Here is a 24362-nt window from a genome sequence, read left to right on the forward strand (position 1 = left end):
ATCTTCAACTGTTTGATGATTCTTAAAATCTCCAACCTCACCTTGCTAAAAGAAAGCTTTATTTTCTACTTCTGCAGTGGTTTCACTTTTGCATAGTACAAATTATCCCTCTTTATGTATTCATATTTCCAGATAAGTACAGGCTTCAGGACCTTCCAAACTCTGCTTTGCAGTACCCCGAAATGTGCTTTCAAAAGGGTCCTGCAAGTTGGGGTGGATATGAACTAGGGCAAGCTCAAATGTTCCTTGGCTTGAGTTCAGTTTGAGTTTATCGAATCAAAATTAAGAGTGTCTTGAGTTAAGTTCGAATGATTCAGTTCAGTTTGATTTGAGTTCAATTTGAACTGATTCATGATCTGGTTTGGCTTAAATTTATAGTTTGAGTTTATAACTTATTAATAAAATGATGTTATTTAAACAAAATCATCAATTCGAATCAAAATGAGCTATAAATTCGAATTAAATTCAAATCACCTTTAACTTTGACTCAATGAATCTGAACCAAACTTGAGTAAGAGGGTGTTTGGGCACAGTCCCGTTCGTATCCACCCCTAATTGCTTCTTTCTTTCATGGGTTTGTGGCACACATAGGAATATTTCCCCTTTAAATAATGCCCTTGAAGTGATTCAACATTCACCCCTTGCTCTCTCTATTACTGAGTTCTCTCATCTTTCTCTCCTAAAAAACCAATCGCATTTACTATTTCCTAATACTTAACAGGTAATTGTTATCCAATGATGAGAAATGAGAGCTGTGAACTAAAACTTAAAACTGACAGCATATAAGAGCCTGCCTGAAACAAACAGATAAATAAGTTGGCGATTTATAATTTCATGGACAGTTTAGCAGCATCCCACAGATTAGATTTAAAGGAAATTTCTCATTTCTTCAATGCATTAAATATCTTGGAAGAGTGAGCCTAGGAGAGTAATCCTCCTTCAGTGAAAGCTTATTTTCAGGGTGAAGTTGTACCCAAGAGAACATAACAATATTTGGGCAAAGTGCAATGATATATGTATACGCTTTTAATACATAATTTAGATATACAGATAATATATTATTATTTGATTAAAAATTATTTTATCTTTAATTTAAAATAATCCAATTAGATAAAAACACATTATCTGTATATTCAAATTATGTGTCAAAAGTATGTGTATATAGTTTTATTGTTGGGCAAATCATAGGAGCAAAACTAGGCTAAGGAGAAATCTTGTCAAATAGAAAAAAACAGTCATAGATCGGTTTCATACATAAGAAGATATGAGTTTAAATATTCTTTAATAATATTTTAATATTAAACTTTTGATTTATCTAATATTTGGTATAACGACCTGATGGGTCACTTTTTACCCAACATCAATAAAATTTCATAACCACTCAGATCGGTATAACTCTAAAAAATTAAAAAAAAAAAAGAAAATAATGAAAATTGAAAAATCTATGCAATGTGATTTTTCTATGTTTCCACTAACGGAATTTACTAACAGAAATGACTAATGAGTGAAAATTTAACTTTTTTAAAATTTAAAAGTGAAACTGGTGTTTTTAGCAAATCTTGGGTCAGAAAATATTGATTTCTCAAACCACTCATTTAATTCAAATATTACCTTAAATACCCTCGATTAGGAAGAATTTCAAACTTATAATTATATTACCTAAATTAAATTCTGATATTTGAATTTCATATTTATAAGACATTAACAAACCAATTAAATTTGGCAAAACGACTAGTTCCCACCCAAGGTTTGATAAAATGGTAGATCCTCACTTTTAAGTTTCAAAAAGTCAAATTCTCACCCGTATCAATTTTTGCTAATGCATTTATTTGGTCTTCTTACATATATATATATATATATATATATATATATATATATATATATATATATATATATATATATATATATATATATATATATATATATATAAAATTATTTATCCTTTTATTGAAACTATAAAATAATCATTAACACTTAATATCAAATTATTTCAAAAAATCAAATTTTTACTTATCATTTAAATCTATCAGTGTTTTTGTTTGATTTAATTATAAATAACTATTTTAACCTTTTAATAAAATTACAAAGTTGACATTAATTATGAATATCAAATTATGAATATCAAATTATCAATATATACTTACTATTTACAAATTTTATCACTTAAATTTTTTAAAACTATCAAAACTGTAATTATCTTTAAAATATTGCATTCAGGTCATTTCTTTAGAGGCGTACTTATCATTTTTGAAACTCTCAAGGGGCACATTGAAATTTTAAAATATATTCAAAAAACACCTCTAAACTTTTTTCAAAATTTCAAAACCCTTTAAAAATTTTATTAACACCCTAAACATTTCAAAAATTACAAATCTTCACCAAACTTTTGAAAATGGAAAATAGAAAAAATAAAGCAAAATAAAAGAAAATAAAAAGAAAGATTACCTTTCAGTTATTGGAATTTATTAACGAAAGTGGATGACAAGTGAGAATATGACTTTTTGAAAATGATTGGAATTTGTCATTTTAATAAACCTTGGGTGGAAAATAGTCTTTTGGCCATTAACTTAACAAAATTCATTAACAAAAATAGATGACGGATGAAAATATGACTTTTTTTTTATACAAAATCGGGATCAAAGACCTAAAAGCAAACAAGAAATATAAATGTTAATTTATATTTAAAGCTTCAATATTTTTTATCAAAAAGATTTATCCAATCCTGTTAGTGGATCCTAATAAAATGTAAACTCATTAGAAGAATCTAAAACAAATTTAGATATTCAATCAATAACTTTATTTTTTTTCCAAAATATATACACAAACCTCACTTGCCAATTTTCATGGGACATATTATTGATGTTGCTAAAGAGTTTAGCGAGAATATGACTTTCTGAACCTTCGAATTGCATTTCATTAAAAATTGGGTGGTTTTGGGCAATAAATTTTTACTTATTCCTTCTGAACTTACCTCCAGGTCTTGTCCCTTCTCCTACGTTACGTGCATGCCCACCATTTTTGGCTTAAGAGAAATTATTGGCCAAATTTTTCAACCACTCCAAATCTCCAATCATTCAATACAGAATTTCAAACTCTTTGGCGTGTTAAACATGCAGCAAATTTTCTTTTTCTTATATAGAGAAATCTCTTCCCTAAAATCTCATCGTCACAGAGAGCTCATTGTTTTTCATCAGTGGCTTCCACAAGCAAATTTCTGCTTCTCATTTTACTTCTTACGCGTTTTTACACAACAGCAGCCCACAAATTCAATGTCGCCCACATAGAATCCCACATGCACGACATTGTCGGCGGACCAAACCTGACAGCTGCCCGGGTTGCAGGCAGATCCAACTTCACAAACTCCTATCAAGTTGCAGCTAATTTTGGATCCTTTTTTGTCATCGACAAACCGCTTACAGTCTCACCCGACCGGAACTCGACGGTTCTGGGACGTGCCCAAGGGATCTATGCGATGGCGTCTCATCATAATGAGCTTAGTCTTCTGATGACTCTGACTTATGTGTTCATTAGTGGACATTTTAACGGCAGCTCTTTCAGTGTCGTCGGCCGGGATCCGGTGATGCAGGAAGAAAGAGAAATGCCGATAGTCGGCGGTACTGGAATCTTCCGGCTTGCTCGAGGATATTGCTTAGCCAGAACCTTCTCTATGAATAATATTGAGGCCATTGTCGGATATAATGTCACATTCATACTCAACTAAACTAGTTTTATATTATTTTATGATTTAACAATTTATTCATGGGAGTAATAAGACATATGATTTATAATTCAGTTTTTTTTTTCTCGGGGGATTCGATTAGCAAAATTAGATATTCGGTCCATTTTTTCTAGAATTGAAAGAAGATTTTCTCATAAAAGACTAAAATTTTTATTGCCAGGGACAAGAATGCATACATATATATATATATATATATATCTTTAACTTGTTCTCTCTTCTCTCGGTTCATCGTTCATCATATAAATTTCTTAAATTTTTCTATGTTAAATTATTTAAAAAAAATTTAAATTATTACAATTATATCTTAATAGATTATAAATATTTTATTATTTTTATATCAGAGATAAAAAAAATAAAGTGCGGAAAATTTTTTTGCATGGATGAAAGGGAAAGAGGAGAGAAATTTGTTCTGCGGGGAGGGAATGAGGATGGCCCTCAATTCCCGTATTAGGGACAGGATGGGATATTTTTTCACATGAGGGGACGGGGATTTCCGTCATTCTCATATCAAAGACGGAAAAGTTTTCCTTTGCAGAGACTGAAAGGAAGATTAAAGTATTCCATACCTGTCTCCCAGTTGCCATCTTTATGCATAGTGATGTGTGGTTGAAGGAGACTAAATCTCCCACAAATTTCTCTTCTTTTTACCATGTTTAGAATCATAACTGTCTTACTAATCATCATGGGTTGACGAACAGTAACTTCTCTAATTCATTCTTTCACCTTTTCAAATTCAAACGCTTTATTCCCTCTCTTCTCCTTCATCTCATTCATTAACTCTTCTTTCACTCTCTCTCAATCTGTCACAGAAAACCCAGAAAGATCAAAACAACAAGAAGACTTCAAAGATGTGGATTCAATGGTCACTCACAAGACTCATGAGATGGCGAGTGAAGGACTGGGCTTCATGTTTCACTGCTTGCAGATTCCCTTTAGGTAAATAATCAAAGAGATTTTAGCTTCTTTCGTCTGCATATAAAAATTATAATATGATCAGAGTTTTTTTTTTTTTGGCAGACGATGAAACGGTGACATATCGATCGTCATCATCGAAAGATGACAAGAGAAAAGCCAAAAGGATTGGTAAAAAGTTGTTTTGTAGAAAGCGATCAAGTAAAAATAACAGTGATAATGTATGCAGTACAAGAATAAACCTCAGTACATCAATGGCGGCGAGGAACAATGAAAATCTTGTTTCAACAGAAATTACCAGCAGTTCTAATGACTCGAGTTGGTCTCATTTCACCGATGAAGACTATATCGTCTTCTGCTTTAGAGAAGATGGAGCATTTGACGTTGTAAAGGATTACTGCAAATCGGAAACGCCATGTGAAAGTAGAAGAAGTTCATTGCCTCCAAATCAAAAGGTCAGCAAAAAGTTTCATTATTCTCTGAGAAAATGGCAACCCAGTTGTTGATTTTCGTTAAGACGTAGAAACAATACTGATTTCTTTGTGGAACAGAAATTTGAAGAAGACCCAATGAGTGAGGAAGTTATCAAAATCCCAGTCACTGAGGTTGACAAGGAAGAGATTATATATGTAGATGCAGAGGACCAGAATGAGGAGGAGATGGAGAATCAGGGAATGGTCTCAGTTGGATCAACTGACTCTAATCAATCGGACAACAGCTCGGGCTCTTTTGCCTTTCCTGTGTAAGTTTATATTAACTAATTTGTTTATGCACATATAGAGATGGCAATCCAAGGTCCCCTCTTTCAAATGGAAAGGAGATTCCCAATATAGATAGATACAAATCCTCATCATCAGAGATATGGATAGTTTCTTTCTTGTTTCATCTTATTTCTAACATATTTTCTAAATTTTTATATATTAAATTACTCATAATAATTTTGAATTATGATGAAAATACTATAATATTTAATAAATATTTCATTATATTTTTTAACGGGGACAAAAAGAGAAAAGAAAATTGTAGGGAATTTTCTTTGCGGGGATGGTAGGAAAGGGAAAGGAAAATTTTCTCACAGGGAAGAGACGAAAATTCTTTGTCATTCCTATTTTCTGAGATTAAGTTATTTAGCCCTTGCTTATCAGTTGCCATCTCTATGCAAATGGCAAGTTTTGATATTCCAAATAATCGGAGAAAATTAAAATTAATATCATAATGCAGATTAGGGTGGGAGTGGATAGGGAGTCCAGCACAGATGCCAAGATCAGAAGGGCTACATTTGAGGAAACACAAGACAGTTTCTATGAAGTTTCAGTGTTGTAGATTCTGAATTATACATGTTCATCTTTTCTCTTCTCAGTTTTATATGCCTAAAAGGAGACAACGCATATCATTCATTTATTTATATTATACCTGTGATTTAATGGCTACTTTTAAATTATGATATATTATTAGCTAGAAGAAATTAAACTTCCTTGCCAAATTGGTGATTAAATTGGCACATGTTTCATATTTATCTCAATACTTCCTTAAGTTTACTCCATCATTCAAAGAGTTAATACAATTTGTTTTTTCATTTAGGGTGCATTTAATTTTAATAATATTTTATTATCAAAAATAAAATATTATTATAAAGATAGAATACTTTTACATTTTTTGTTGTGTTTAATAAAAATTAGAAAAAATTATTAAATATACAAAATTATCATATTTGATTGGATATTATAAAAAAATATTATAATATTATTATTCTTAATGTATAATTGATAAGTAATAAAATATTTTAATAATCTTCTATTACTGATGATGATGATATGATTAATAATATAAGATGTGATCTTATTACTTTATTTTAAGTTTAAAAATTAGCAAGATAATCTTTGATTTTGTTATTTTTTTATCTTTACTTATTACTATAAAAAGTTATATAAAAAATATTTTAAAATAATTATACCTAAGACATTTAAAAATATAATATATATATAGTAATATTTTGTATTACATTCAACCAAACACAATAATTATTTATAATTACTAAATTTTATTAAATATAATAATATTTTATACTCAATAATATTCTACGCAATCTATCTTTGTAATAATTTTTTTCCTTAAAAAATTAAAAGTATAAAATAGTAACACAATAAAGATTACCTGATAATCTTTTAATACCTATGATGAATATGTTAATCAAATTACCTCTTATATTACCAGTTATGTTATCATTAGTGATAGAAGATTATTGAATCTTTTATTACTTAATAAATCAAACAAAATAAATATCAATAATAAAAAATAAATTATCAAAATAATCTTTCTTTGCCTCGAACCAAACCCACCCTCAATATGTTATTATCAACATTTTTCAAACTGCCCATATTGACAAAAAAATTCCATACATGTGTTCTCATCAGAAGCTATTAACAACATGAATGAACCTTACATTACTAACAAGTCACAGTTCCGACTAGAGAAGCCATAAAAGTTGAAGGAAGGTAAGTGTGACCTTTACAAACATTTGATACCAGATCGTGAATGAGCTAGCATGCAAAGGCTTTCGAAGGAGCTTCTGAAGTCCTAAAGATGGAGAAGTTGTTGGATTTGAAGACAATTGATTGAAGATACAATCTTGCGCTGGCTGCAGCTGCAATAGATTCTTCATCTTGTTTATTCTTTGCAGCGGCAACAGCAGCGATGTACGCCTCCCTAGCTTCTTCAATTTTCTGTGTCTCCGTGTCATCTACATCATCCTGAACAATGAAACATCAACATTACAATGTCTAATAGGAGAAACCCAAAGCACGAAATTTATAAATCAATAGAGATCTGAATTACTTCTCAACAACTAATTGGCTACATTTATATATGGATATTTTACAAAGTTAAAAAGTGATTTTATACTTCGTCACCTCACCTAACCCACTTGACACTTATCCAAGACATCCAATGCTTCAAAAATTAGTAGCATAAATATAAGATGCAGAATACACATGCAATTTAGTCAACATCCCTCTCTCAGGAATGTTTGTTTCATAAGAGAGCAGTTCAGTACCATTCAGTGTGCAATGAACACCAGAAAAGTGGGAGAAAAAAATCAAAACAGAAGAACTTACAGTATCAGAAAGACGATCACGATAATATGGTGCAACATCATAATCATCATCAGCATCAATAGTAGAATCTTTCTTAATAATGCCTTTGAATAACTGCATAATCGATGTGATCTCTCCTTGCATGGAATCTAGTTCTTCCTGGAGCTTCTCCACTTTCTTATTTGCCATCATTGCTTCCCATTGTATCCTCTCCAGCATGGCTTGCTTATCTGCAAGCTTTATCTGTGAAAAAAAGGTATTTATATGATAGCTTTAGATTGTTAACAAATATGCATTTTGCAACAACTAAGCATTGAGAAATTAATTATACATCAATAAAGCAGTTGGCACTCTAGGTACCTTAGCATCAGAAAGTTGTAACTGTGTCGACTTAACTAAAGAGTCCTTCTCTGCAACCTGAAGTTTCAGTTCATCAAGTTTCACATGTACAGCATTCATCTCACTTATCGAACTCTCTGCTGATTTCAGTAGTTCATCCTTCTCCAATAACTTTCTCCGCAGATCCTCTACTTCTTCTCTCAATGCAACCAACTCTTTATTTTCTTTTTCAGATCCCAAAGCCCTGGAAGAAAATATTGAAAAACTATCGGCATCTTGGTTACTGTTAGCATTCTTACCTAGCTCTTTATCTCCATGGTCCTTCTTCTTCTTTGGGGGAAGGGACTGAGCCACATTCCTACCTTTTGGATCTACCTTAACATGGATAAGAAGAGAACAATCAGTGTGAATTTGACAATACAATGGTAGCAAATAATGATGCTCTATCTGACCATGATTTGAAAGAGACAAAGCTCTCTTAGAAACAAGATGCATAGTTACACAGTCAAATATAAATGCAAACTGAAAAATGAAGAATTTATCAAAATGAAAACTTGAAAAAGGAAGCAGCAGTACAATGGTAATGGAAATTTGATATATACACTCCAGAATGTTATAAACAAATTGTGCATGGTACCTAAATTCTACAGAAATACAAATAACCTTTACTTGTATATCCTTTTCATCTGTGACAAATATAATCCAAAACAGAGTAAAATGATTATGCCTGCCCCTAATTATAGCTAACAGCGGCAGTTAGGATGCCATGGACATCACTTATACTTGCAGTAACGATAATCTTGAACCAATGTACTCAAACTGCCACCAAGAATTGTAGTGGTTTAGCAAAGAATTAATAGCCACATGAATAACGATAATGGAAATATATGCAAGAAAAGCCAAACTCTAGTTCAGTATTCAAACAATTTAGATGAAATTTTTCCGTATACCACATGGACCAACAAGATACAAGAAATTTACTCAACCAGCTGATTCTAGCACTGACAAACCACTCCTATAAAATAGTAAGACACAGCTGAATGAGCTACAAAAGTCTAACTCGTAGAAATTTCCTAACTACTATCTCCTTCAGTAATTTTTATTATTTAAGAAAATACAGCTAAACAAATCACCGAAAATCATAAACATCCAGCCAGTAAAACACAATTCAACCATCGATTATATCCTGGCGATCCCACTTCCAAATCATGATACTCGAGATAAGACTATACAGAATGACAAATAATTTAACCCACTATTTTGATGTGCATCATAATGTTTGTAGCTAGAAAAAGAAAATAATAAATCAACCACTCTAACTTAATAATATGTAATCAAACATTGAAATTATAACATTTCCAGTTCTTCTGCCATTGTTTACTTATTAGGACTACTTTAAAATTTACTGACGAGGCATATAATAAAGAAGACTCAAAGACAGAAGTTTGATACAACTTTAAGTGCATTGACACATTAGAAAAAAACCTCACCGATAGCAAAAAAAAAATCCATTTATACAAGAAGCATTTCTCAGGCCGTTAAAATACCCAAAAATTATCACTTAATTTCGCTTAACACTCCATAAAAAACCAGTAAATTAATTAAAACCCCCAAATATTTTGGTGCCTAATGCACTACTTGGCGTCCTCTCAGAGAACACACCAATTGCCTCAACAACTCTGGTTAACATAATTAACCCAAATATAGATAAAAATATATATTATTAAATTAAAAATTAATATAAAAAATCCTACTTTTTTGGATAAGGATTCTCTTGAGGGCGTCTTGGTGTAATACACAGAACCACGGCGAGTAAATGAACTGTTCGCTTTCCGATCCTAAAAAAAAATATCCAAACAAATTTTCATTTTTACTAGAAAAAATCCAAACAAAATTTCATTTTTACAATAATTACTTACGATGAGGGACTGGACGAGAGGCACAATCTCGACGAGGTCCTTGAAAAGGACGCGATCCACGTTACTGTTAGCTGTTCCGAGAGAGGGCTGAGTTCGATGCTGAGATGGGGAAGAGTTGTCGTCTCCGATGAGCCAGGATTTTGGGTCCCCAAACGACGTCGAATTATCCTGCAAATCTAGAAAGTGCTGTGGCTCGAACATTCTCTTTAACTTGTGATTTTGAGAAATTTAGCTTAATAATTAGAAAATAAATTGAAATTTTGAGTGAAATTGGAGTGGGGAGCCAGGCCTATTCTTCTCTGTCAAGAGAGACTTTGTTTTGAATAATTTACTGTTTTTTCTCTTTTTGGACGTGGGATCTTCAGCGGCTATCGGAATAGAAGTAGATTTACTAAAATACCCCTATGCCTTTTCTTTTAAAATTTGGTAAAAAAAAATGCAATAAATTAGTTTCTGTTATGCATGGTGGAATTTTCCACCCCATATTTTTTACTTTGGCCAAAAGAGAAGAGAGGGCATTAAATGCCTTAGAAACTTACCTTGGAAGAAACCATTTTTTTTGGTTGGAGGGGTCGCAAATTTTCTATAAATACCCCCTCCTCTCCTCATGAAATTCATTCACTTCTTTGCTTTATTCTTGCTTCTTCTTGATTCTTTCTTCCATTTTACCATTGCCTTGCCTTAATAAAATCATAATTTTCTTTTGACAATTTAATCACTTTACCATTTATTTCATTATATTTATAACATGTTATCAATACGATCAGCTCAGGTATATTATATCTTTCTATTATGTCGTTATGCTGCTTAAATATTTTAAACACGGATATCCCAGTTGTGATATCTCAATTATCTTTTAATTTTTGTTATGTCTCTATTTAATTTTTCTTTTTAATAGTTGCAACTCAAAGTTTGTAAAATTATAAATCTGGACCTGAAGTCCTGAAACCCATGAATCTAGACCTAAAGTCTGGAATATCATAAATCTGGACCCGAAATTCTAAATATTATTTATAACCCGAAGTTTACAAAATTATGAATTTAGACCTGAAGTCTGAAATATCATAAATCTAGACCCGAAGTTTTGAATCCTATTTGTAACTTGAAGTTTACAAAATTATGAATCTGGACCTGCAGTCCTGAATATCATGAATCTGGATCTGAAATCCTGAATATTATTCGTAACCCAAAGTTTACGAAATCATAAATTTAGACCTGAAGTCATAAATATCATTTGTAACCTAAAGTTTACAAAAATCAAGAATATGGACCAGAAGTCATGATATTATTTAAATATTTATTTTTATTGTATTCAATTTATTTGAATATTTATTTATTCGCATCTTTAGTTATTTCAATATTTATTTATCTGAATTTTTATTATGATATTTATATCCGATTTACAACCCGAAGCTTGTAAAATCGTGAAAATATATATATGAGCCAGAAGTCCCAAGTTTTACGATTTACAACTTGAAGTTTGTAAAATCATGAGAATACATATATATAGACCAGAAGTCTCAAGTTTCATCAAAGTCTTTATTTTAAAATAATAATATCACCTTTGCAACCTGAAGTTTGCATATAGTGTGAAAAATATGGACTTGAAGTCCAAAATATAATCAAAATACTATTATAAATACTAATTACAAAACCAGAAGTTTTGTAAATATAGGATAATATATGAACCTGAAGCTTCCAAAATTAGTCTCAATATTTCTCCTACAAAAATCAGCTATTTTAAATATGAGATAATATTTAAACCTGAAGTTTCAAAGATTAACTCACATATGTTGTCTACAAAACCAGAAGTTTTGTAAATATGACAATAATTGAACCTGAAGTTCTTAAAATTGGATGGATAATATTAAATGGGCTTTTTACATGAATCTTCACATAAAGAATTTATGAGCTAACTAATAAAATGTCCCTGAAGGACAAATACAAGACTATTATTCTTCGGCGTCATATCCCTGTAGGATTGCAAGTCGAAATATGGATATAATAATAAATTCATTAGTATAGTGACAAAGATGCCCAAGATTGTTATAAGTCCATCATATATATTTATTTTGGAGTCATAAATATTATTTTATCTTTCAATATCATGTTTTCTTCCTTTCAATATTTTGTATACGTTATAACTAACGTAATTTTTAAATGAAAGGAAATGGACTCCAAAATTGAAGCGTTGACTTCAAAAGCTGATGTGGGAGACATGTGTTTGGTGGATAGTGCAACAACATACACCATTCTCAAGGAAAAGAAATTTTTCTTAACTTTAGCATTAATTGAAGCTAAAGTAAATATCATATCAGGATCAATCAATTTGATTGAAGACTCCGGAAGAGCCATCATTATGTTAAACAATGGGACCAAATTAAGCATCAATGATGCATTATATTCGAGTAGATCCAGAAAAAATCTACTAAGTTTTAAAGATATAAGAAAAAATGGTTATCATCTTGAAACTATGAGTGAAAATGGTACAAAATTCATCTGTATAACTAGTAATGCGTCCGGAAGAAGGTTTATACTAGAAAAATTGTCTGTTTTATCATCTGAATTATATTATACAATCATAAAGGCAATTGAAACCTACGCAGTATCGAACCAGAAGTTCGTTAATCCAAAAGCATTTACGCTTTGGCATGATCATTTAGGCCACCCAGGATCTATAATGATGTGTAGGATTATTGAAAATTCACATGGACATACATTACAGAATCATACAATTTTATTGTCCAATGTACAATTCTGCACCGTTTGTTCTCAAGGTAAATTAGTAATAAGAGCATCCCCCTCCAAAATTAGAGGTGAATCTCCATCATTCCTGCAAAGAATTCAAGGGAATATATGTGGACCTATTCATCCACCAAGTGGGCCATTTCGTTATTTTATGGTCTTAATTGATGCATATGCACGATGGTCTCATGTTTGTTTATTGCCTACTTGAAATGTTGTATTTGTTAAACTGTTAGCACAAATTATCAAATTAAAAGCACATTTCACAGATTATTCGATAAAGTCAATACGGCTAGATAATGCTAGTGAATTTATATCCAAAACATTTGATGATTATTGCATGTCTATGGGGATTGAGGTTGAACATCCAGTTTCGTATGTCCATACACAGAATGGATTAGCTGAGTCTTTTATCAAACGACTCGAGATAATTGCACGAACTTTATTACTGAAAAGTCAATTACCTACTTCTATGTAGGGACATGCTATATTACATGTTGCAATGTTAATTCGCTTGCGACCTTCTTCTTATCATCAATATTCTCCCCTACAATTGGTCTTTGGTAACCAATCTAATGAATCTCATTTGAGAATATTTGGTTGTACTGTATATGTCCCTATTGCATCCCGTCAATGCACAAAAATGGGACCCCAACGTCGTTTGGGAATATATATTGGATATAATTCACCATCCATTATCAGGTACCTGAAATCATTAACAGGTGATCTTTTTATTGCACGATTTACAGATTGTCACTTTGATGAGACAACTTTCCCATTTTTAGGGGAAAAGAAAATGCCTCCTGAAGTTAGGTATGAACTTACTTAGTATGTACCTACCATCTCTTATTTAGATCCTCGCACATCCCAAAGTGAAACTGAAGTGCAAAGGATAGTGTGATTACAAATTATTGCCAACCAAATGTCTGATGCTTTTGTAGATATGGCAAAAGTGACTAGATCACATGTTCCAGCTACTAATGCACCAGCAAGAATCAATGTGACTACTGAACAATCTATTCGAGCCAGAAGCGTGGTAGACCTGTTGGATCAAAGGACACTGTTCCTCAAAAAAGAAAGGCAAATAATCAAACAAATATTCCTCTAGAAGAGGTTATAGTCCCTGAAGAGACTCAAGCCCCTGAAGTGGTACAAAATCCTGAAGAACAGGAAAATGAGAATATTGAAATATCTTTAAATTATGTTCATACACAAGAAATGTAGAATCGTGAAACAATTATAGTTGATGATATATTCTCATTTGCAGTAGCTATTGAAATTCTGAATGATGATGATTTTGAACCACGTACTGTGGCTGAGTGCAAACAAAGACATGATTAGCCTAAATGGGAAGAAACAATTCAAGCAGAATTAACTTTTTTAGCAAAACGTCAAGTGTTTGGGCTTATAGTTCCAACACCTCAAGACGTTCAATCCGTTGGATATAAATGGGTATTTGTGAGTGAGAAAAAGAAATGAGAAAAATGAAATTGCTAGATATAAAGTCAGGCTTGTAGCCCAAGGCTTTTCCCAAAGGCCTGGTATAGACTTTGATGAAACATATGCACCTGTGATGGATATAATCACATTCAGATATTTAATCAGTTTAACAGTCTCTGAAGGACTGAATATGCGTCTAATGAACGTAGTTACTGCTTATTTGTATAGAAATTTAGACGTTAAAATTTATATGAAACTCCCTGAAGGATACAAATTATATGAAGCAAAAGGGGTCAATTCAAGAGGCTTGTACTCAATTAAATTACAACGATCATTATATGGATTAAAACAATCCGGACGTATGTGGTACAATCGCCTCAGTAAATATTTGAAAAAAGAAGGCTACGTGAATGACCCTATATGCGTATGTGTATTTATCAAAATGTCAGAATCGGGATTTACTATTATAGCAGTTTATGTTAATGACATGAATTTAATTGGAACTCCTGAAGTGCTCTCAAAAACTACTGAATATCTGAAAAAAGAATTTGAAATGAAGGATTTAGGGAAAACAAAAATATTGTCTCGGCCTACAGATCGAGCACAATTCAAATGGAATACTTATCCATCAATCAACGTATATTGAAAAATTATTAAAACGCTTTAATATGGATAAGGCTTATCCTTTGAGCACCCCAATGGTTGTTCGGTCTCTTGATCCAAAAAAAGACTCATTTCATCTTAAAGAAGAAGATGAAAAGATACTTGGTCCTGAAGTACCGTATCTTAATGTTATCGGAGCCTTATTATATTTGGCCCAATGCACGAGACTGGATATATCCTTCACAGTTAATTTATTAGCCCGATTTAGCTCTGCACCAACCCGTCGCCACTGGAACGGAATCAAACATATACTTCGTTACCTATATGGAACTAGAAATTTGAGATTATTCGATTCTGTCAAATCACCTAAAAATCCTAGTTTGGTTGGATATGCAGATGTTGATTATCTTTCTGACCCCCATAAGGCCCGTTCTCAGACGGGATATATTTTCACTTATAATGACACAGTTATATCATAGCGCTCCACCAAGCAGATTTTGGTTACAACTTCTTCAAATCATTCAGAAATTTTAGCTCTCCATGAAGCCAGCAGAGAATGTATATGGTTACGATCTGTCATCCATCATATTCAGAATGCATGCAGTCTTCCTTCTACAACAGACACTCCTTCCATATTATATGAAGACAATACAACATGTATAGCCCAAATTAGAGGTGGGTACATCAAAGGAGACATAACCAAACATATCTCACTGAAGTTCTTTTACACTCATGAGCTCCAGCAAAGTAAAAAGATTGATGTCAAGCAAATCAGATCCAGTGAGAATCTTACAGATTTGTTCACTAAGACATTACCGACATCAACATTTGAGAAGTTAGTGTATAACATCGGTATGCGGTGGCTCAACAAGCAACCAAGTTAATCCTACTACAAAGAGGGGGACCGTTCATCAGGGAGAGCATTCATCAGGCAAAATTTGGAAGTTTATCCAATATTGGACAAAAGGTGCCCTGTACTCTTTTTTTCCTTTACTAGGTTTTGTCCCACTGGGTTTTCCTAGTAAGGTTTTTAATGAGACAGTTTAAACACGTCCAACGCTAACTTACAAGACATTTAATAATTATGTTCCTTTGCTTTGGTTTTTTATCTCACTGGGTTTTTCCTTAATAAGGTTAATATAATTATCTGTAAGTGATGAAAATCCAAGGGGGAGTATTATGCATGGTGGATTTTTCCACCCCATATTTTTTACTTTGGCCAAAAGAGAAGCGAAGGCATTAAATGCCTTAGAAACTTACCATGGAAGAAACCATTTTTATTGGCTGGAGAGGCGGCAAATTTTCTATAAATACCCCCTCCTCTCCTCATGAAATTCATTCACTTCTTTGCTTTCTTCTTGCTCTTCTTGATTCTTTCTTCCATTTTACCGTGGTTTTGCCTTAATAAAATCATAATTTTCTTTTGGCAATTTAATCACTTTACCATTTATTTCATTATATTTATAACAGTTTCTAAATTAGAATGAAAATTTGCCGGCAGAATTGTTTAGTTGCAAGCAAAAACATAATTGGCGGAAAGACTTTAAATGTGATGGAGGAGAAGGATTTTGTGTTGATAAAACTGACCCTATAGTGCATTTCTTTGTTTCGAAAACGTTTATATTTATGAAACACCCTGAAACTTATACGAAACATTTCAAAAATATAAAAAAAAAAAAAACTTAAAGTACATTTTGGGAAAAGAAAAACGATTTAAAAGTAATTTTATATATCACTCTTTTTTTAATTTTGAACTCTAACTTTAATTTTGTCTTTCCTCTTCCGTATTTGAAGTTTGTTTCTTCTCTATTTTTGACTTCTCTAATTATTAATGAACTCTAAAAATTGGGGTTTAATCAGATTTGATATATACTATTTATTTGATTATTGATTGATAAATCAAATTGGTTGAGTGTACACTTTATTGTTGTTAAAAAATTGTGATATTTTTTTTTTAAAGAAATGCATGTCATTGTATTTTTTTAAAAATTTGGTATTTATAAAAAAAAAAAAAAAACCTATATTTTTAATATTTATATATTTTTCCACATTTCTGATTCTTATATTTTTTAGAAAATATTTTTAAATGTTTTTATTTCCATGTTTCTGTTTCCGTGCTACATAGATGGTAATTGAGCATCAGTTTCATATGTTAATGGTAAGATATCAAGTACTATCTATCCATTTATGGTACCCAATTTTAATGTCTAAATCCTCTTCTTGACAATCCCTTCCTATAATTTCTTAGTTTTCACTTTTCACTTTCAACACCTCAACATTTTCATGCATCTGTTTATTGTCTCTATGAGTTTTGTAGTCTAGAGGTAAATTGATTTTGTCATTCTACCCAGGTTTTATTCATACTTATTTCAGCTAAATTGTTTGGATTAATATCAGGTTTTACAATTTTTTGTCAAATTTTTCTTTGGTTCATCTGTGTTTTTATTTGATTTCAAGCATAGGAGGTTTGATCTGGAAAGGTTTGCAGAACTTCTTGGAAAGTAAACTGTTTTTGGTAGAATTTTTTTCTTATGAATTGACAATTGAAAGATCAGTTCATCAGAACAGAGAATAATTTTGTTAGATCAAACATTGTCTCATATTTGTTTGATTTAATTTCTTAATGAAATCTCAGCTTGTATTGTCACAGTCGTCCGGAAAATTTGGGTTTACCATTATATTTTCTGTTTAAACAGAAATTGTTTGCCAAGATGATGAGATGGTTGAGAGAAAAACTACAGGACTTTGACATAAAAAATCCAGTAACAATCAGATTGAGCAGTTGATATTTCTGAAATATATGCAGGGAATGTTCAATGGTGAACAATAAGTCAGATTGCAAGGCTTTCAAATTCAGTGAGAACTATCAGGAGATAAAAGCATTGAGAATTTCGGAAATTGAGAGACAGAACAACGATGGAGTTGTCAAGAATGTACCTCAAGTTAACAAATTCTTGGCTTTGAGGGATCGGGATGAATTGCAGACAGCGCTGAGGGCTGCAAGTCCAAGTAGAACAGAAGGAAGTAAAGAAAGAAATAAGAAAAGGATAGTAGAGGACGCAGGCACAATAGAGCTTGGAACATTTTTCCGGAAGCACAATAAGGGCTTGGTGGAAAATTATGAGATGGACCAGAAAATGCTTGATTCTGATGTGGGCAATAAGACTGAATCAACCAAGGGAACTCTAGAGATGAAAGCATCCTTGTCAATTGAGTCAAAACATAAAATCAAAAATGGCTCAAATGAGGATGTTTTCGATAGATGTGAATCCAAGAACTTAAAGATGGAAGATGAAGAAAATACAGATGCAAGGGATGTAAGATTCCTTGATTGTTCTGCAGAGAAGATTGTACATGAATTGCAGCTGATTAAGAAGGTAAGAAAAGATGCCCCTTACTAACTATTTGCTGATGTGGCTTTATCTTTATCAATGTTTCTTCATAGTTAATCAAATTTATCTTCTTGCTGGTAACATGAATTTACCTGGAAGCCATGATGTTGTGAAAATTTGAAACTTTTTTAGGCCCCAGATTATCGCAGTCTACTATAGAAGGTCAGGTGTTGAAGGTAAGAAAGTGAAAAGACTATGCAGATAAGCCAAGGGATTATCCATTAGAATGGAAGCTAAAGCTAATAAGAGTTCTTTGTTAAATTAGGAAGTTATCTATCTACATTGTGTTGTGTATAGGGGAAAGGTTATCTAGTTTTTCATATATTTGATAATAAGAAACTCCATTCAAATCGAACCATCTCTTAAAGATTGAACTAACTATACTGAATAGGTAAAACCCTAAATTCAGTCTTACAATCACTGACTGAATAATTTAAGAATTTGATTTTGATATAACGCTTGTAGATCTTAAACTTAAACCCTCTTCAGACTATTTAGATATTTCACACTTAGTCATTCAAGCTACACCTTGGGGGCATTTTACCAATATTTTGTTAAGACACAACGTTTGAAATTCTACCATTTTATTATTACCGATAGAATACACAAAAATAGTTCATCTCAAAATCCATTTTAGTTCCTGGAGTTCTGTCAATTGGTATAAGAGCATTAATTCACGTATATTCGCACATTCATGGTAATACTAGGATAAAAAACTAAGTCAATTCGTTAAAGAAGGAAGTCAAATAACTGAGAGAATCATGGCAAATGGCAACAAAAAAATTATGGTAGTACTTGTGACCGCATATCTTTATTTAATTATGTTTTGCCATCACATTGCCATGATTTTAAGATCACTAGTATTCCTATGTGACTGTTTAACATTTTGATCTCTTCAAATTGTGTAGGTTGCTAGTATGGATGCAGACTTGGCAAGCAACGACTCTTCTGAAAGTGAGTCTTCTGATTCACCTGCAAAAACCACCAGCGGCTCTCAACAATGGGCATTTTATCAGCATTTGATTGCTGCGTTGCAATCATTGAAGGCTCAAGAGGGCATCTCAGAAACAAGTTCAAATCAAGATTCTTTTCAACAACATGATCTAGCTGCAGAATCCAAAGCCTTTCCATCTGGTCCTCCTGCATGCCCAACTGCTTTATCTGGAAAAACACTACATTCGGGAAGCATATCTAGTCAGTCAAATAGAAGCAATGCAAGTGCAAATTCTTTTGTGTTTCCCATGTAAGTTCATGTTTACAAATTCTTCACCGTTCTCTCAATAAGCCGATGTCTTAGGTTTCTTACCTCTTCAGTTTTGGCTTTGAACAGATTACCCTCAGAATGGAATGGCAGCCCGGTAAGAATGGTGAAAGCTGAAAGAAGACAATTGAGAAAACAAGGAAGGTGGAAGACTTTTATTATGTGTTGTAAATTCTAAATGCAAAGGTGTTGCCCCTAACAAAAAGGCTAAATCCCTTTGACAATATTTTATAATTAATCTTTTGACTTGCCCAACAATAAAGCATGCTTGCGAAATTGTTTCCTTAAAAGAACCACTAGGCTTGGTCCATCGTTCCATAGAAGACCAAGTCCCACCACCCTTTCTCTCCAATGGCCACCGCCGCCATGATAAAAAGCAAAGCTGTGGGACTGGGCAGGGCGGGGCTTTATTTCTGCTTAATGGTACAAAATTTGCCCAATAAAATATACCATTTCGGGTACTGAAAACCAATTTGTCCCTGGAAATCTTTATCAATCATTTTGGGATTGGGAAACATTTCAAGCCAAACCATTCATCAAATTTTGCTCATCCATAGCATCAACATGACTTATTTTTATGGCTCCACTTAGATCTCAAATGTTTTTTTTTACGACAAGGAACACCCCCCCCCCCCAAAGTCGACCGGACAAGTATAACTCAGATTTAATATTTGATCTTACAACCATTTAATTGAGTAATTTGAAATTTTCATCTTATCTTAATAATAACATTCTCAAACCATGCCTTTTCTGAGTTTTTGTATGAAGATTTCACAACTTTTGTCAGTCAAATTACCACTTGAGGTGTGATATAAAGTTTTTGGTGGAACAACAAAGGCCATCATGATGCCCAATAGCCAAGGCCAAGCCGAGGACCACCACCATGTGCCTAACTTTTGAGGCACTAATCTCTAGTCTCAATCGATGCCTGCAGTGTCAAGGCAATTCTATAACACACTGGTCCAGTGCCAGTTAATTCTAATTAATCCTTATATTGTCTATTTAGGCAATAAAAATGTTAAATTAGACTCTTCATGTGTCACATATCATCAAAGTCTTTGGTTATGTTTAATGCTTTTGTAAGCAAATCCCATCGGTTTTATCTTCCAAATGGGTTCATTTCTTTCTTAAAAGTAGAACATTATAGGGGATGGATCATTGAATTATTAGATCAGATCCTGCCAATTAACCAACAATTTCAAATGAGCCTACCCCATCTTCTCTAATCTTTGAAACTTCGCCATCTATCTGCCCCTGCAACTTCAATAAAATATTTTTTCTTAGATAGCCAATCAATACTAGGAATGGCAATGGACTAGGTAAGGGTTGAAAATATTAATCTCTATTTTGGTCTTCGTAAGAAAAACTTTTTTTCGTTTACATCTTATCCCTAAAAAGAGGAATCTCGTCCTCTTTTCACAAGAAAAAAAATTTTTCCCTCCCTCTTTTCATTTTTATAAAGAAAATTTCTTACACTAGTAAGAAAAATTTCATCCCTCTTTTATTTTTATTGGGGAGAGACAAACTAAGTACCCAATTTTATAAATCAAATTATCATCTCTAATCAATACCCTAATATACTTTTTGCCCCCATGTGAGCATCCTAGAATTTGAGAGCCACCAGGACAGTACTCATCTGTTTTCCAAAATCGCTGAAATGTTTAGGTGAAAACAGCATTTGGGTTCATTTCAATTTTTTATTTTTTTAAACCCAAAAGTCTTCTGACTGAAATTTATACACAAATCGAGGTTGACCCAGCAGAGATCTGACTCAAAGTCAAGTCTTTCAGTCCTCCACCAACGGAAAACAGCCCAGAAGGACCACTTGCCACTTCAAACGTCAAACCAACGGTAGGGTGAAGAAAATAAAGACTCCGAAATCAGAATCCAGCAGTAACCCCAAAATTTAAGTGAAAAGGACAATGGGGAGTGGCATGGGGAAAAGCCATTCCGATGCCGAAAACAATAGGGAGTTATGGGAAAGTTAGTTGCAATTTATCTGTTGCTGATGCCAAAAGAAGCCAATAAAACATGGTGGGGATCATGAATGAAAACATACACATACGCACCAATGGCATCACCCAGGCAGACCACATCTCTGCACATGCCTGCCGTTGGCCCTTCGCCCCCACATTCACCTGTTTCAAAAATAGCCACCGACCCACCTAATCTAGGCCCTTCAATTTTCCCTGTCATCCTTCTTCTTGTTCGTCTTCTTTTCCTCGCCATTTTCCGATTTCATTTCCCTACACTTACACATCTCTTTATCACTCTCACTGTCACCCTCTTCAACTGTTAAATTTCTTTCACGCTGGACAAACTAGGTCATATCTGAATCCACCTAACTTTAGCTCGAAAGCTAATTTAATCCAATTCAAATTTAACCAACTTCGAATCAAACTAACTCAAACTTGAATCAAGCCAATCAAGAAATTCAAATTATTTTGAAGACAAATTAAACTTAAACAAGAGAAAATTCAACTCATCTAAATATATGATTCAATTTGATTTAATTTTGATTCATGACTCGATTTAAATTATATTAAATAATTATTAAAACAATATCATTTTATCTATTATACCTAAGATATTATCAATCTATCAATAAACCATTAAATCAAATCATAAATCCAAATCAAAAATCCAAAGCATGATTCAAATTATAAACTTGACATATTTAAACCAAACCATTTCTATTCAAATGAAATTTAACCTGTTATTAATTTTAGTTTGATAAACTCAATTTAAATTATTTTTTTATTCAAATTAAATTCAAACTAAAAAATGTTCCGCCTCGATTCTTCTAACCATCCTCTCAGTCACCTGCCCGCCTATAAGGTAAACCCACAGTGGCCCTACTACCATTAAGGAAAACCCGCCCATTATCACCGCCACGTGGAATCATAATCACGCATGCGACTTGTCACTTGTCTGTCGCCACCACGTGGGGTCCCACCACCCGCCTCTCCCTTGCCGACTGGTACACTCCCAACACTACTTCTCCGTACAGTTACATCCCAACGTGTAATAATTATCGCCTTTAAAGTTGCGAAACGACAACGTGGCGCATTTTCAGAGTCATGTTATGCACTAATCACAGGATTAGCCAATGCAAATCACACAATTAATCAATAAAATAAATCAAAACACTATAATCGCTCTATATTTTCTTACTGATTAATTTAATTCCAGATACATTAGAAGAAAAAACCCAAAAAAAAAAATTAGAAAAAAAAACTAACAGAAAATCAACCAGAACAGAAAATTTACATAATTTCCAATTTTCAGAACTCTCTAATTTAATTTGTTTGATATTTATGAGAGTTTTTCTAATTAAAAAAGTTTTTTTTAAGTTAAAATGGTGAGAAATTTACGGGAGATAATCAGTCCACTGGGGAGTGCCTTGAGTCCAGTAAGGTGCATGATCAACGGCGTTAGGAAGATCTAACAAGCTTAGATCACCACTTCCCTGCCAATCCAACGATCCAAATCCCCCGTTCCCCAATTTATCATGCAGTGCTGATAACTCAACCTGCACCGTCTGATCGAGGAACCCAGTCTGATGATCTTGACCGCTCACCATCTTCGGCTGATGTTCCTGTTGCTGCTGCCACTGATGATGATGACTCTCTAAACCTTGTTGAGAATTCATTAAGTTGCTGAACCCAAACGACAGCGTTTCGCTCGATGACGTTATCAGGCTCGTTAAGCTCCCAATCTCTGAAAATATCCCACCGCAATCCGTACCTTGTTCCAGCAAAGTAGCCGTCGTCGTTGCACCGTCTAAACCACCGCCGTTGTTGTTATTATTATCATTATTCATACTCAAGACGTTCGACGCTGAACTGGAAGAATGTACGGACACCGCTTCAACATTTGTGTTATTCGTCGTCACAGTAAGGCTGGAGCTTTCGCTACTGGAGTTATGAGAATTGCTTTTAACGCGCTCTTGTTCTGATGCTGGTGCTTGAATTTGTGTTTGTGTTTGTGTTTGTTGTGCAGAGGAGTCTGAAGAGGTTTTAGGCTTGGAGTTACGTTTGGTCTTGCGACAGCCACCGCCAACCGGCACGTTACGGAGGACGCCGCCTTTGGTCCAGTAGCGTCGGCAGCTCTTGCAGAAGTGGCGAGGCTGAGAGAGATTGTAGTTGTTGTAGTAACAGAATTTGGTATTGAATGAGTCGCAGCGAGGACACTTGAGTGCCTGGTGGTTCTGGTGGTTGTGAGGGCGTAGCCGCCTGTCTCCGCCGCTACCGTACAGCCTCGCTCCGATTGAATGGATTTCTTGCATTCCGTACTATCAAACTGCGGCTCAAGCTCACTATTTGGTGCAAAATTCAAAAACCTTTTTAACGATTGCCCTGAAGATTACAGAAAATTCCTTCTTCCCATTAGTTTATGCAGAATCAAATATACTTTTATTCTTAGTGAAGAACTAAGAACAGAACTGAAGATGAAAGATGATCTGAAATTCTGACAAATATCCTCTACATATCTCCTAGTAACATCCAATCACCAATGTACCCACAAAGTTTACATTATTTACTCCTCAAATCCTCGGAAGTTAAAAATACAAAAACACCCCTACTAGGATGGGTTATAGTGGGGATGAATGTGGGGTTGAATTGTAATTGAGCTGGTGTGGTTGGATAAAAGAGGAGCGTAGAGAAATCAGAAGGGCTGGATGTAGGGCACGTGGACGGACGAGAAGAGGAGAGAGATGATGTCCACAAAATCAGGCAGTCTACTTGTCGGCCACCCCGGTTTATCTGCTGTGCTATCTCGGTGTCAGTACAACTGGTTGACGAATGGCCACGTGGTGTGATGTAATTGGTGATCTGTCAAAAATGATTTTTTAACAGTGCAGGTTACTGTACCATGTATCTGACGCTATTCAGAACTCTTAATTTCAAATAAATCAGA

The 24362-nt window shown here is 33.4% G+C and overlaps 5 protein-coding genes across 6 annotated transcripts; 3 read left to right on the forward strand and 2 right to left on the reverse strand.

The window, feature by feature from the left end:
* Positions 1-182: 182 nt before the first annotated feature.
* Positions 183-3721, forward strand: LOC123204311 (dirigent protein 1-like). The gene is made up of 2 exons (XM_044620920.1): positions 183-260; positions 3140-3721. Exons 1-2 carry the CDS (start codon positions 183-185, stop codon positions 3719-3721), a joined length of 660 nt encoding a protein of 219 aa, XP_044476855.1.
* An 866-nt stretch (positions 3722-4587) lies between these two features.
* Positions 4588-5981, forward strand: LOC123204312 (protein BREAKING OF ASYMMETRY IN THE STOMATAL LINEAGE-like). The gene is made up of 4 exons (XM_044620921.1): positions 4588-4675; positions 4757-5106; positions 5203-5393; positions 5873-5981. The coding sequence occupies exons 1-4, from the start codon at positions 4588-4590 to the stop codon at positions 5979-5981; spliced, it is 738 nt and encodes a 245-aa protein (XP_044476856.1).
* A 1017-nt stretch (positions 5982-6998) lies between these two features.
* On the reverse strand, positions 6999-10352 carry LOC123203858 (protein MICROTUBULE BINDING PROTEIN 2C-like). The gene is made up of 5 exons (XM_044620315.1): positions 10002-10352; positions 9837-9920; positions 8104-8457; positions 7765-7986; positions 6999-7401 (listed from the first exon to the last, which is right to left on the reverse strand). The coding sequence occupies exons 1-5, from the start codon at positions 10200-10202 to the stop codon at positions 7192-7194; spliced, it is 1071 nt and encodes a 356-aa protein (XP_044476250.1). The 5' UTR covers positions 10203-10352; the 3' UTR covers positions 6999-7191.
* A 6615-nt stretch (positions 10353-16967) lies between these two features.
* LOC123204728 lies at positions 16968-19732 on the forward strand. 2 transcript variants are annotated; one of them, XM_044621532.1, is made up of 4 exons: positions 16968-17113; positions 17486-18166; positions 19090-19424; positions 19512-19732. In XM_044621532.1, exons 2-4 carry the CDS (start codon positions 17606-17608, stop codon positions 19618-19620), a joined length of 1005 nt encoding a protein of 334 aa, XP_044477467.1. In that variant the 5' UTR covers positions 16968-17113; positions 17486-17605; the 3' UTR covers positions 19621-19732. The 2 variants fall into 2 exon arrangements, with proteins under 2 accessions (XP_044477467.1, XP_044477466.1); XM_044621531.1 differs by having other exon boundaries at positions 17596-18166.
* Positions 19733-22579: 2847 nt separating this feature from the next.
* Positions 22580-23969, reverse strand: LOC123203910 (dof zinc finger protein DOF5.4-like). Its single transcript, XM_044620393.1, has one exon. It carries the CDS (start codon positions 23728-23730, stop codon positions 22813-22815), a length of 918 nt encoding a protein of 305 aa, XP_044476328.1. The 5' UTR covers positions 23731-23969; the 3' UTR covers positions 22580-22812.
* Positions 23970-24362: the final 393 nt, after the last annotated feature.

The sequence above is a fragment of the Mangifera indica genome, chromosome 20 (genome assembly GCF_011075055.1).
Source record: "Mangifera indica cultivar Alphonso chromosome 20, CATAS_Mindica_2.1, whole genome shotgun sequence".
Lineage (NCBI taxonomy): Eukaryota > Viridiplantae > Streptophyta > Magnoliopsida > Sapindales > Anacardiaceae > Mangifera > Mangifera indica.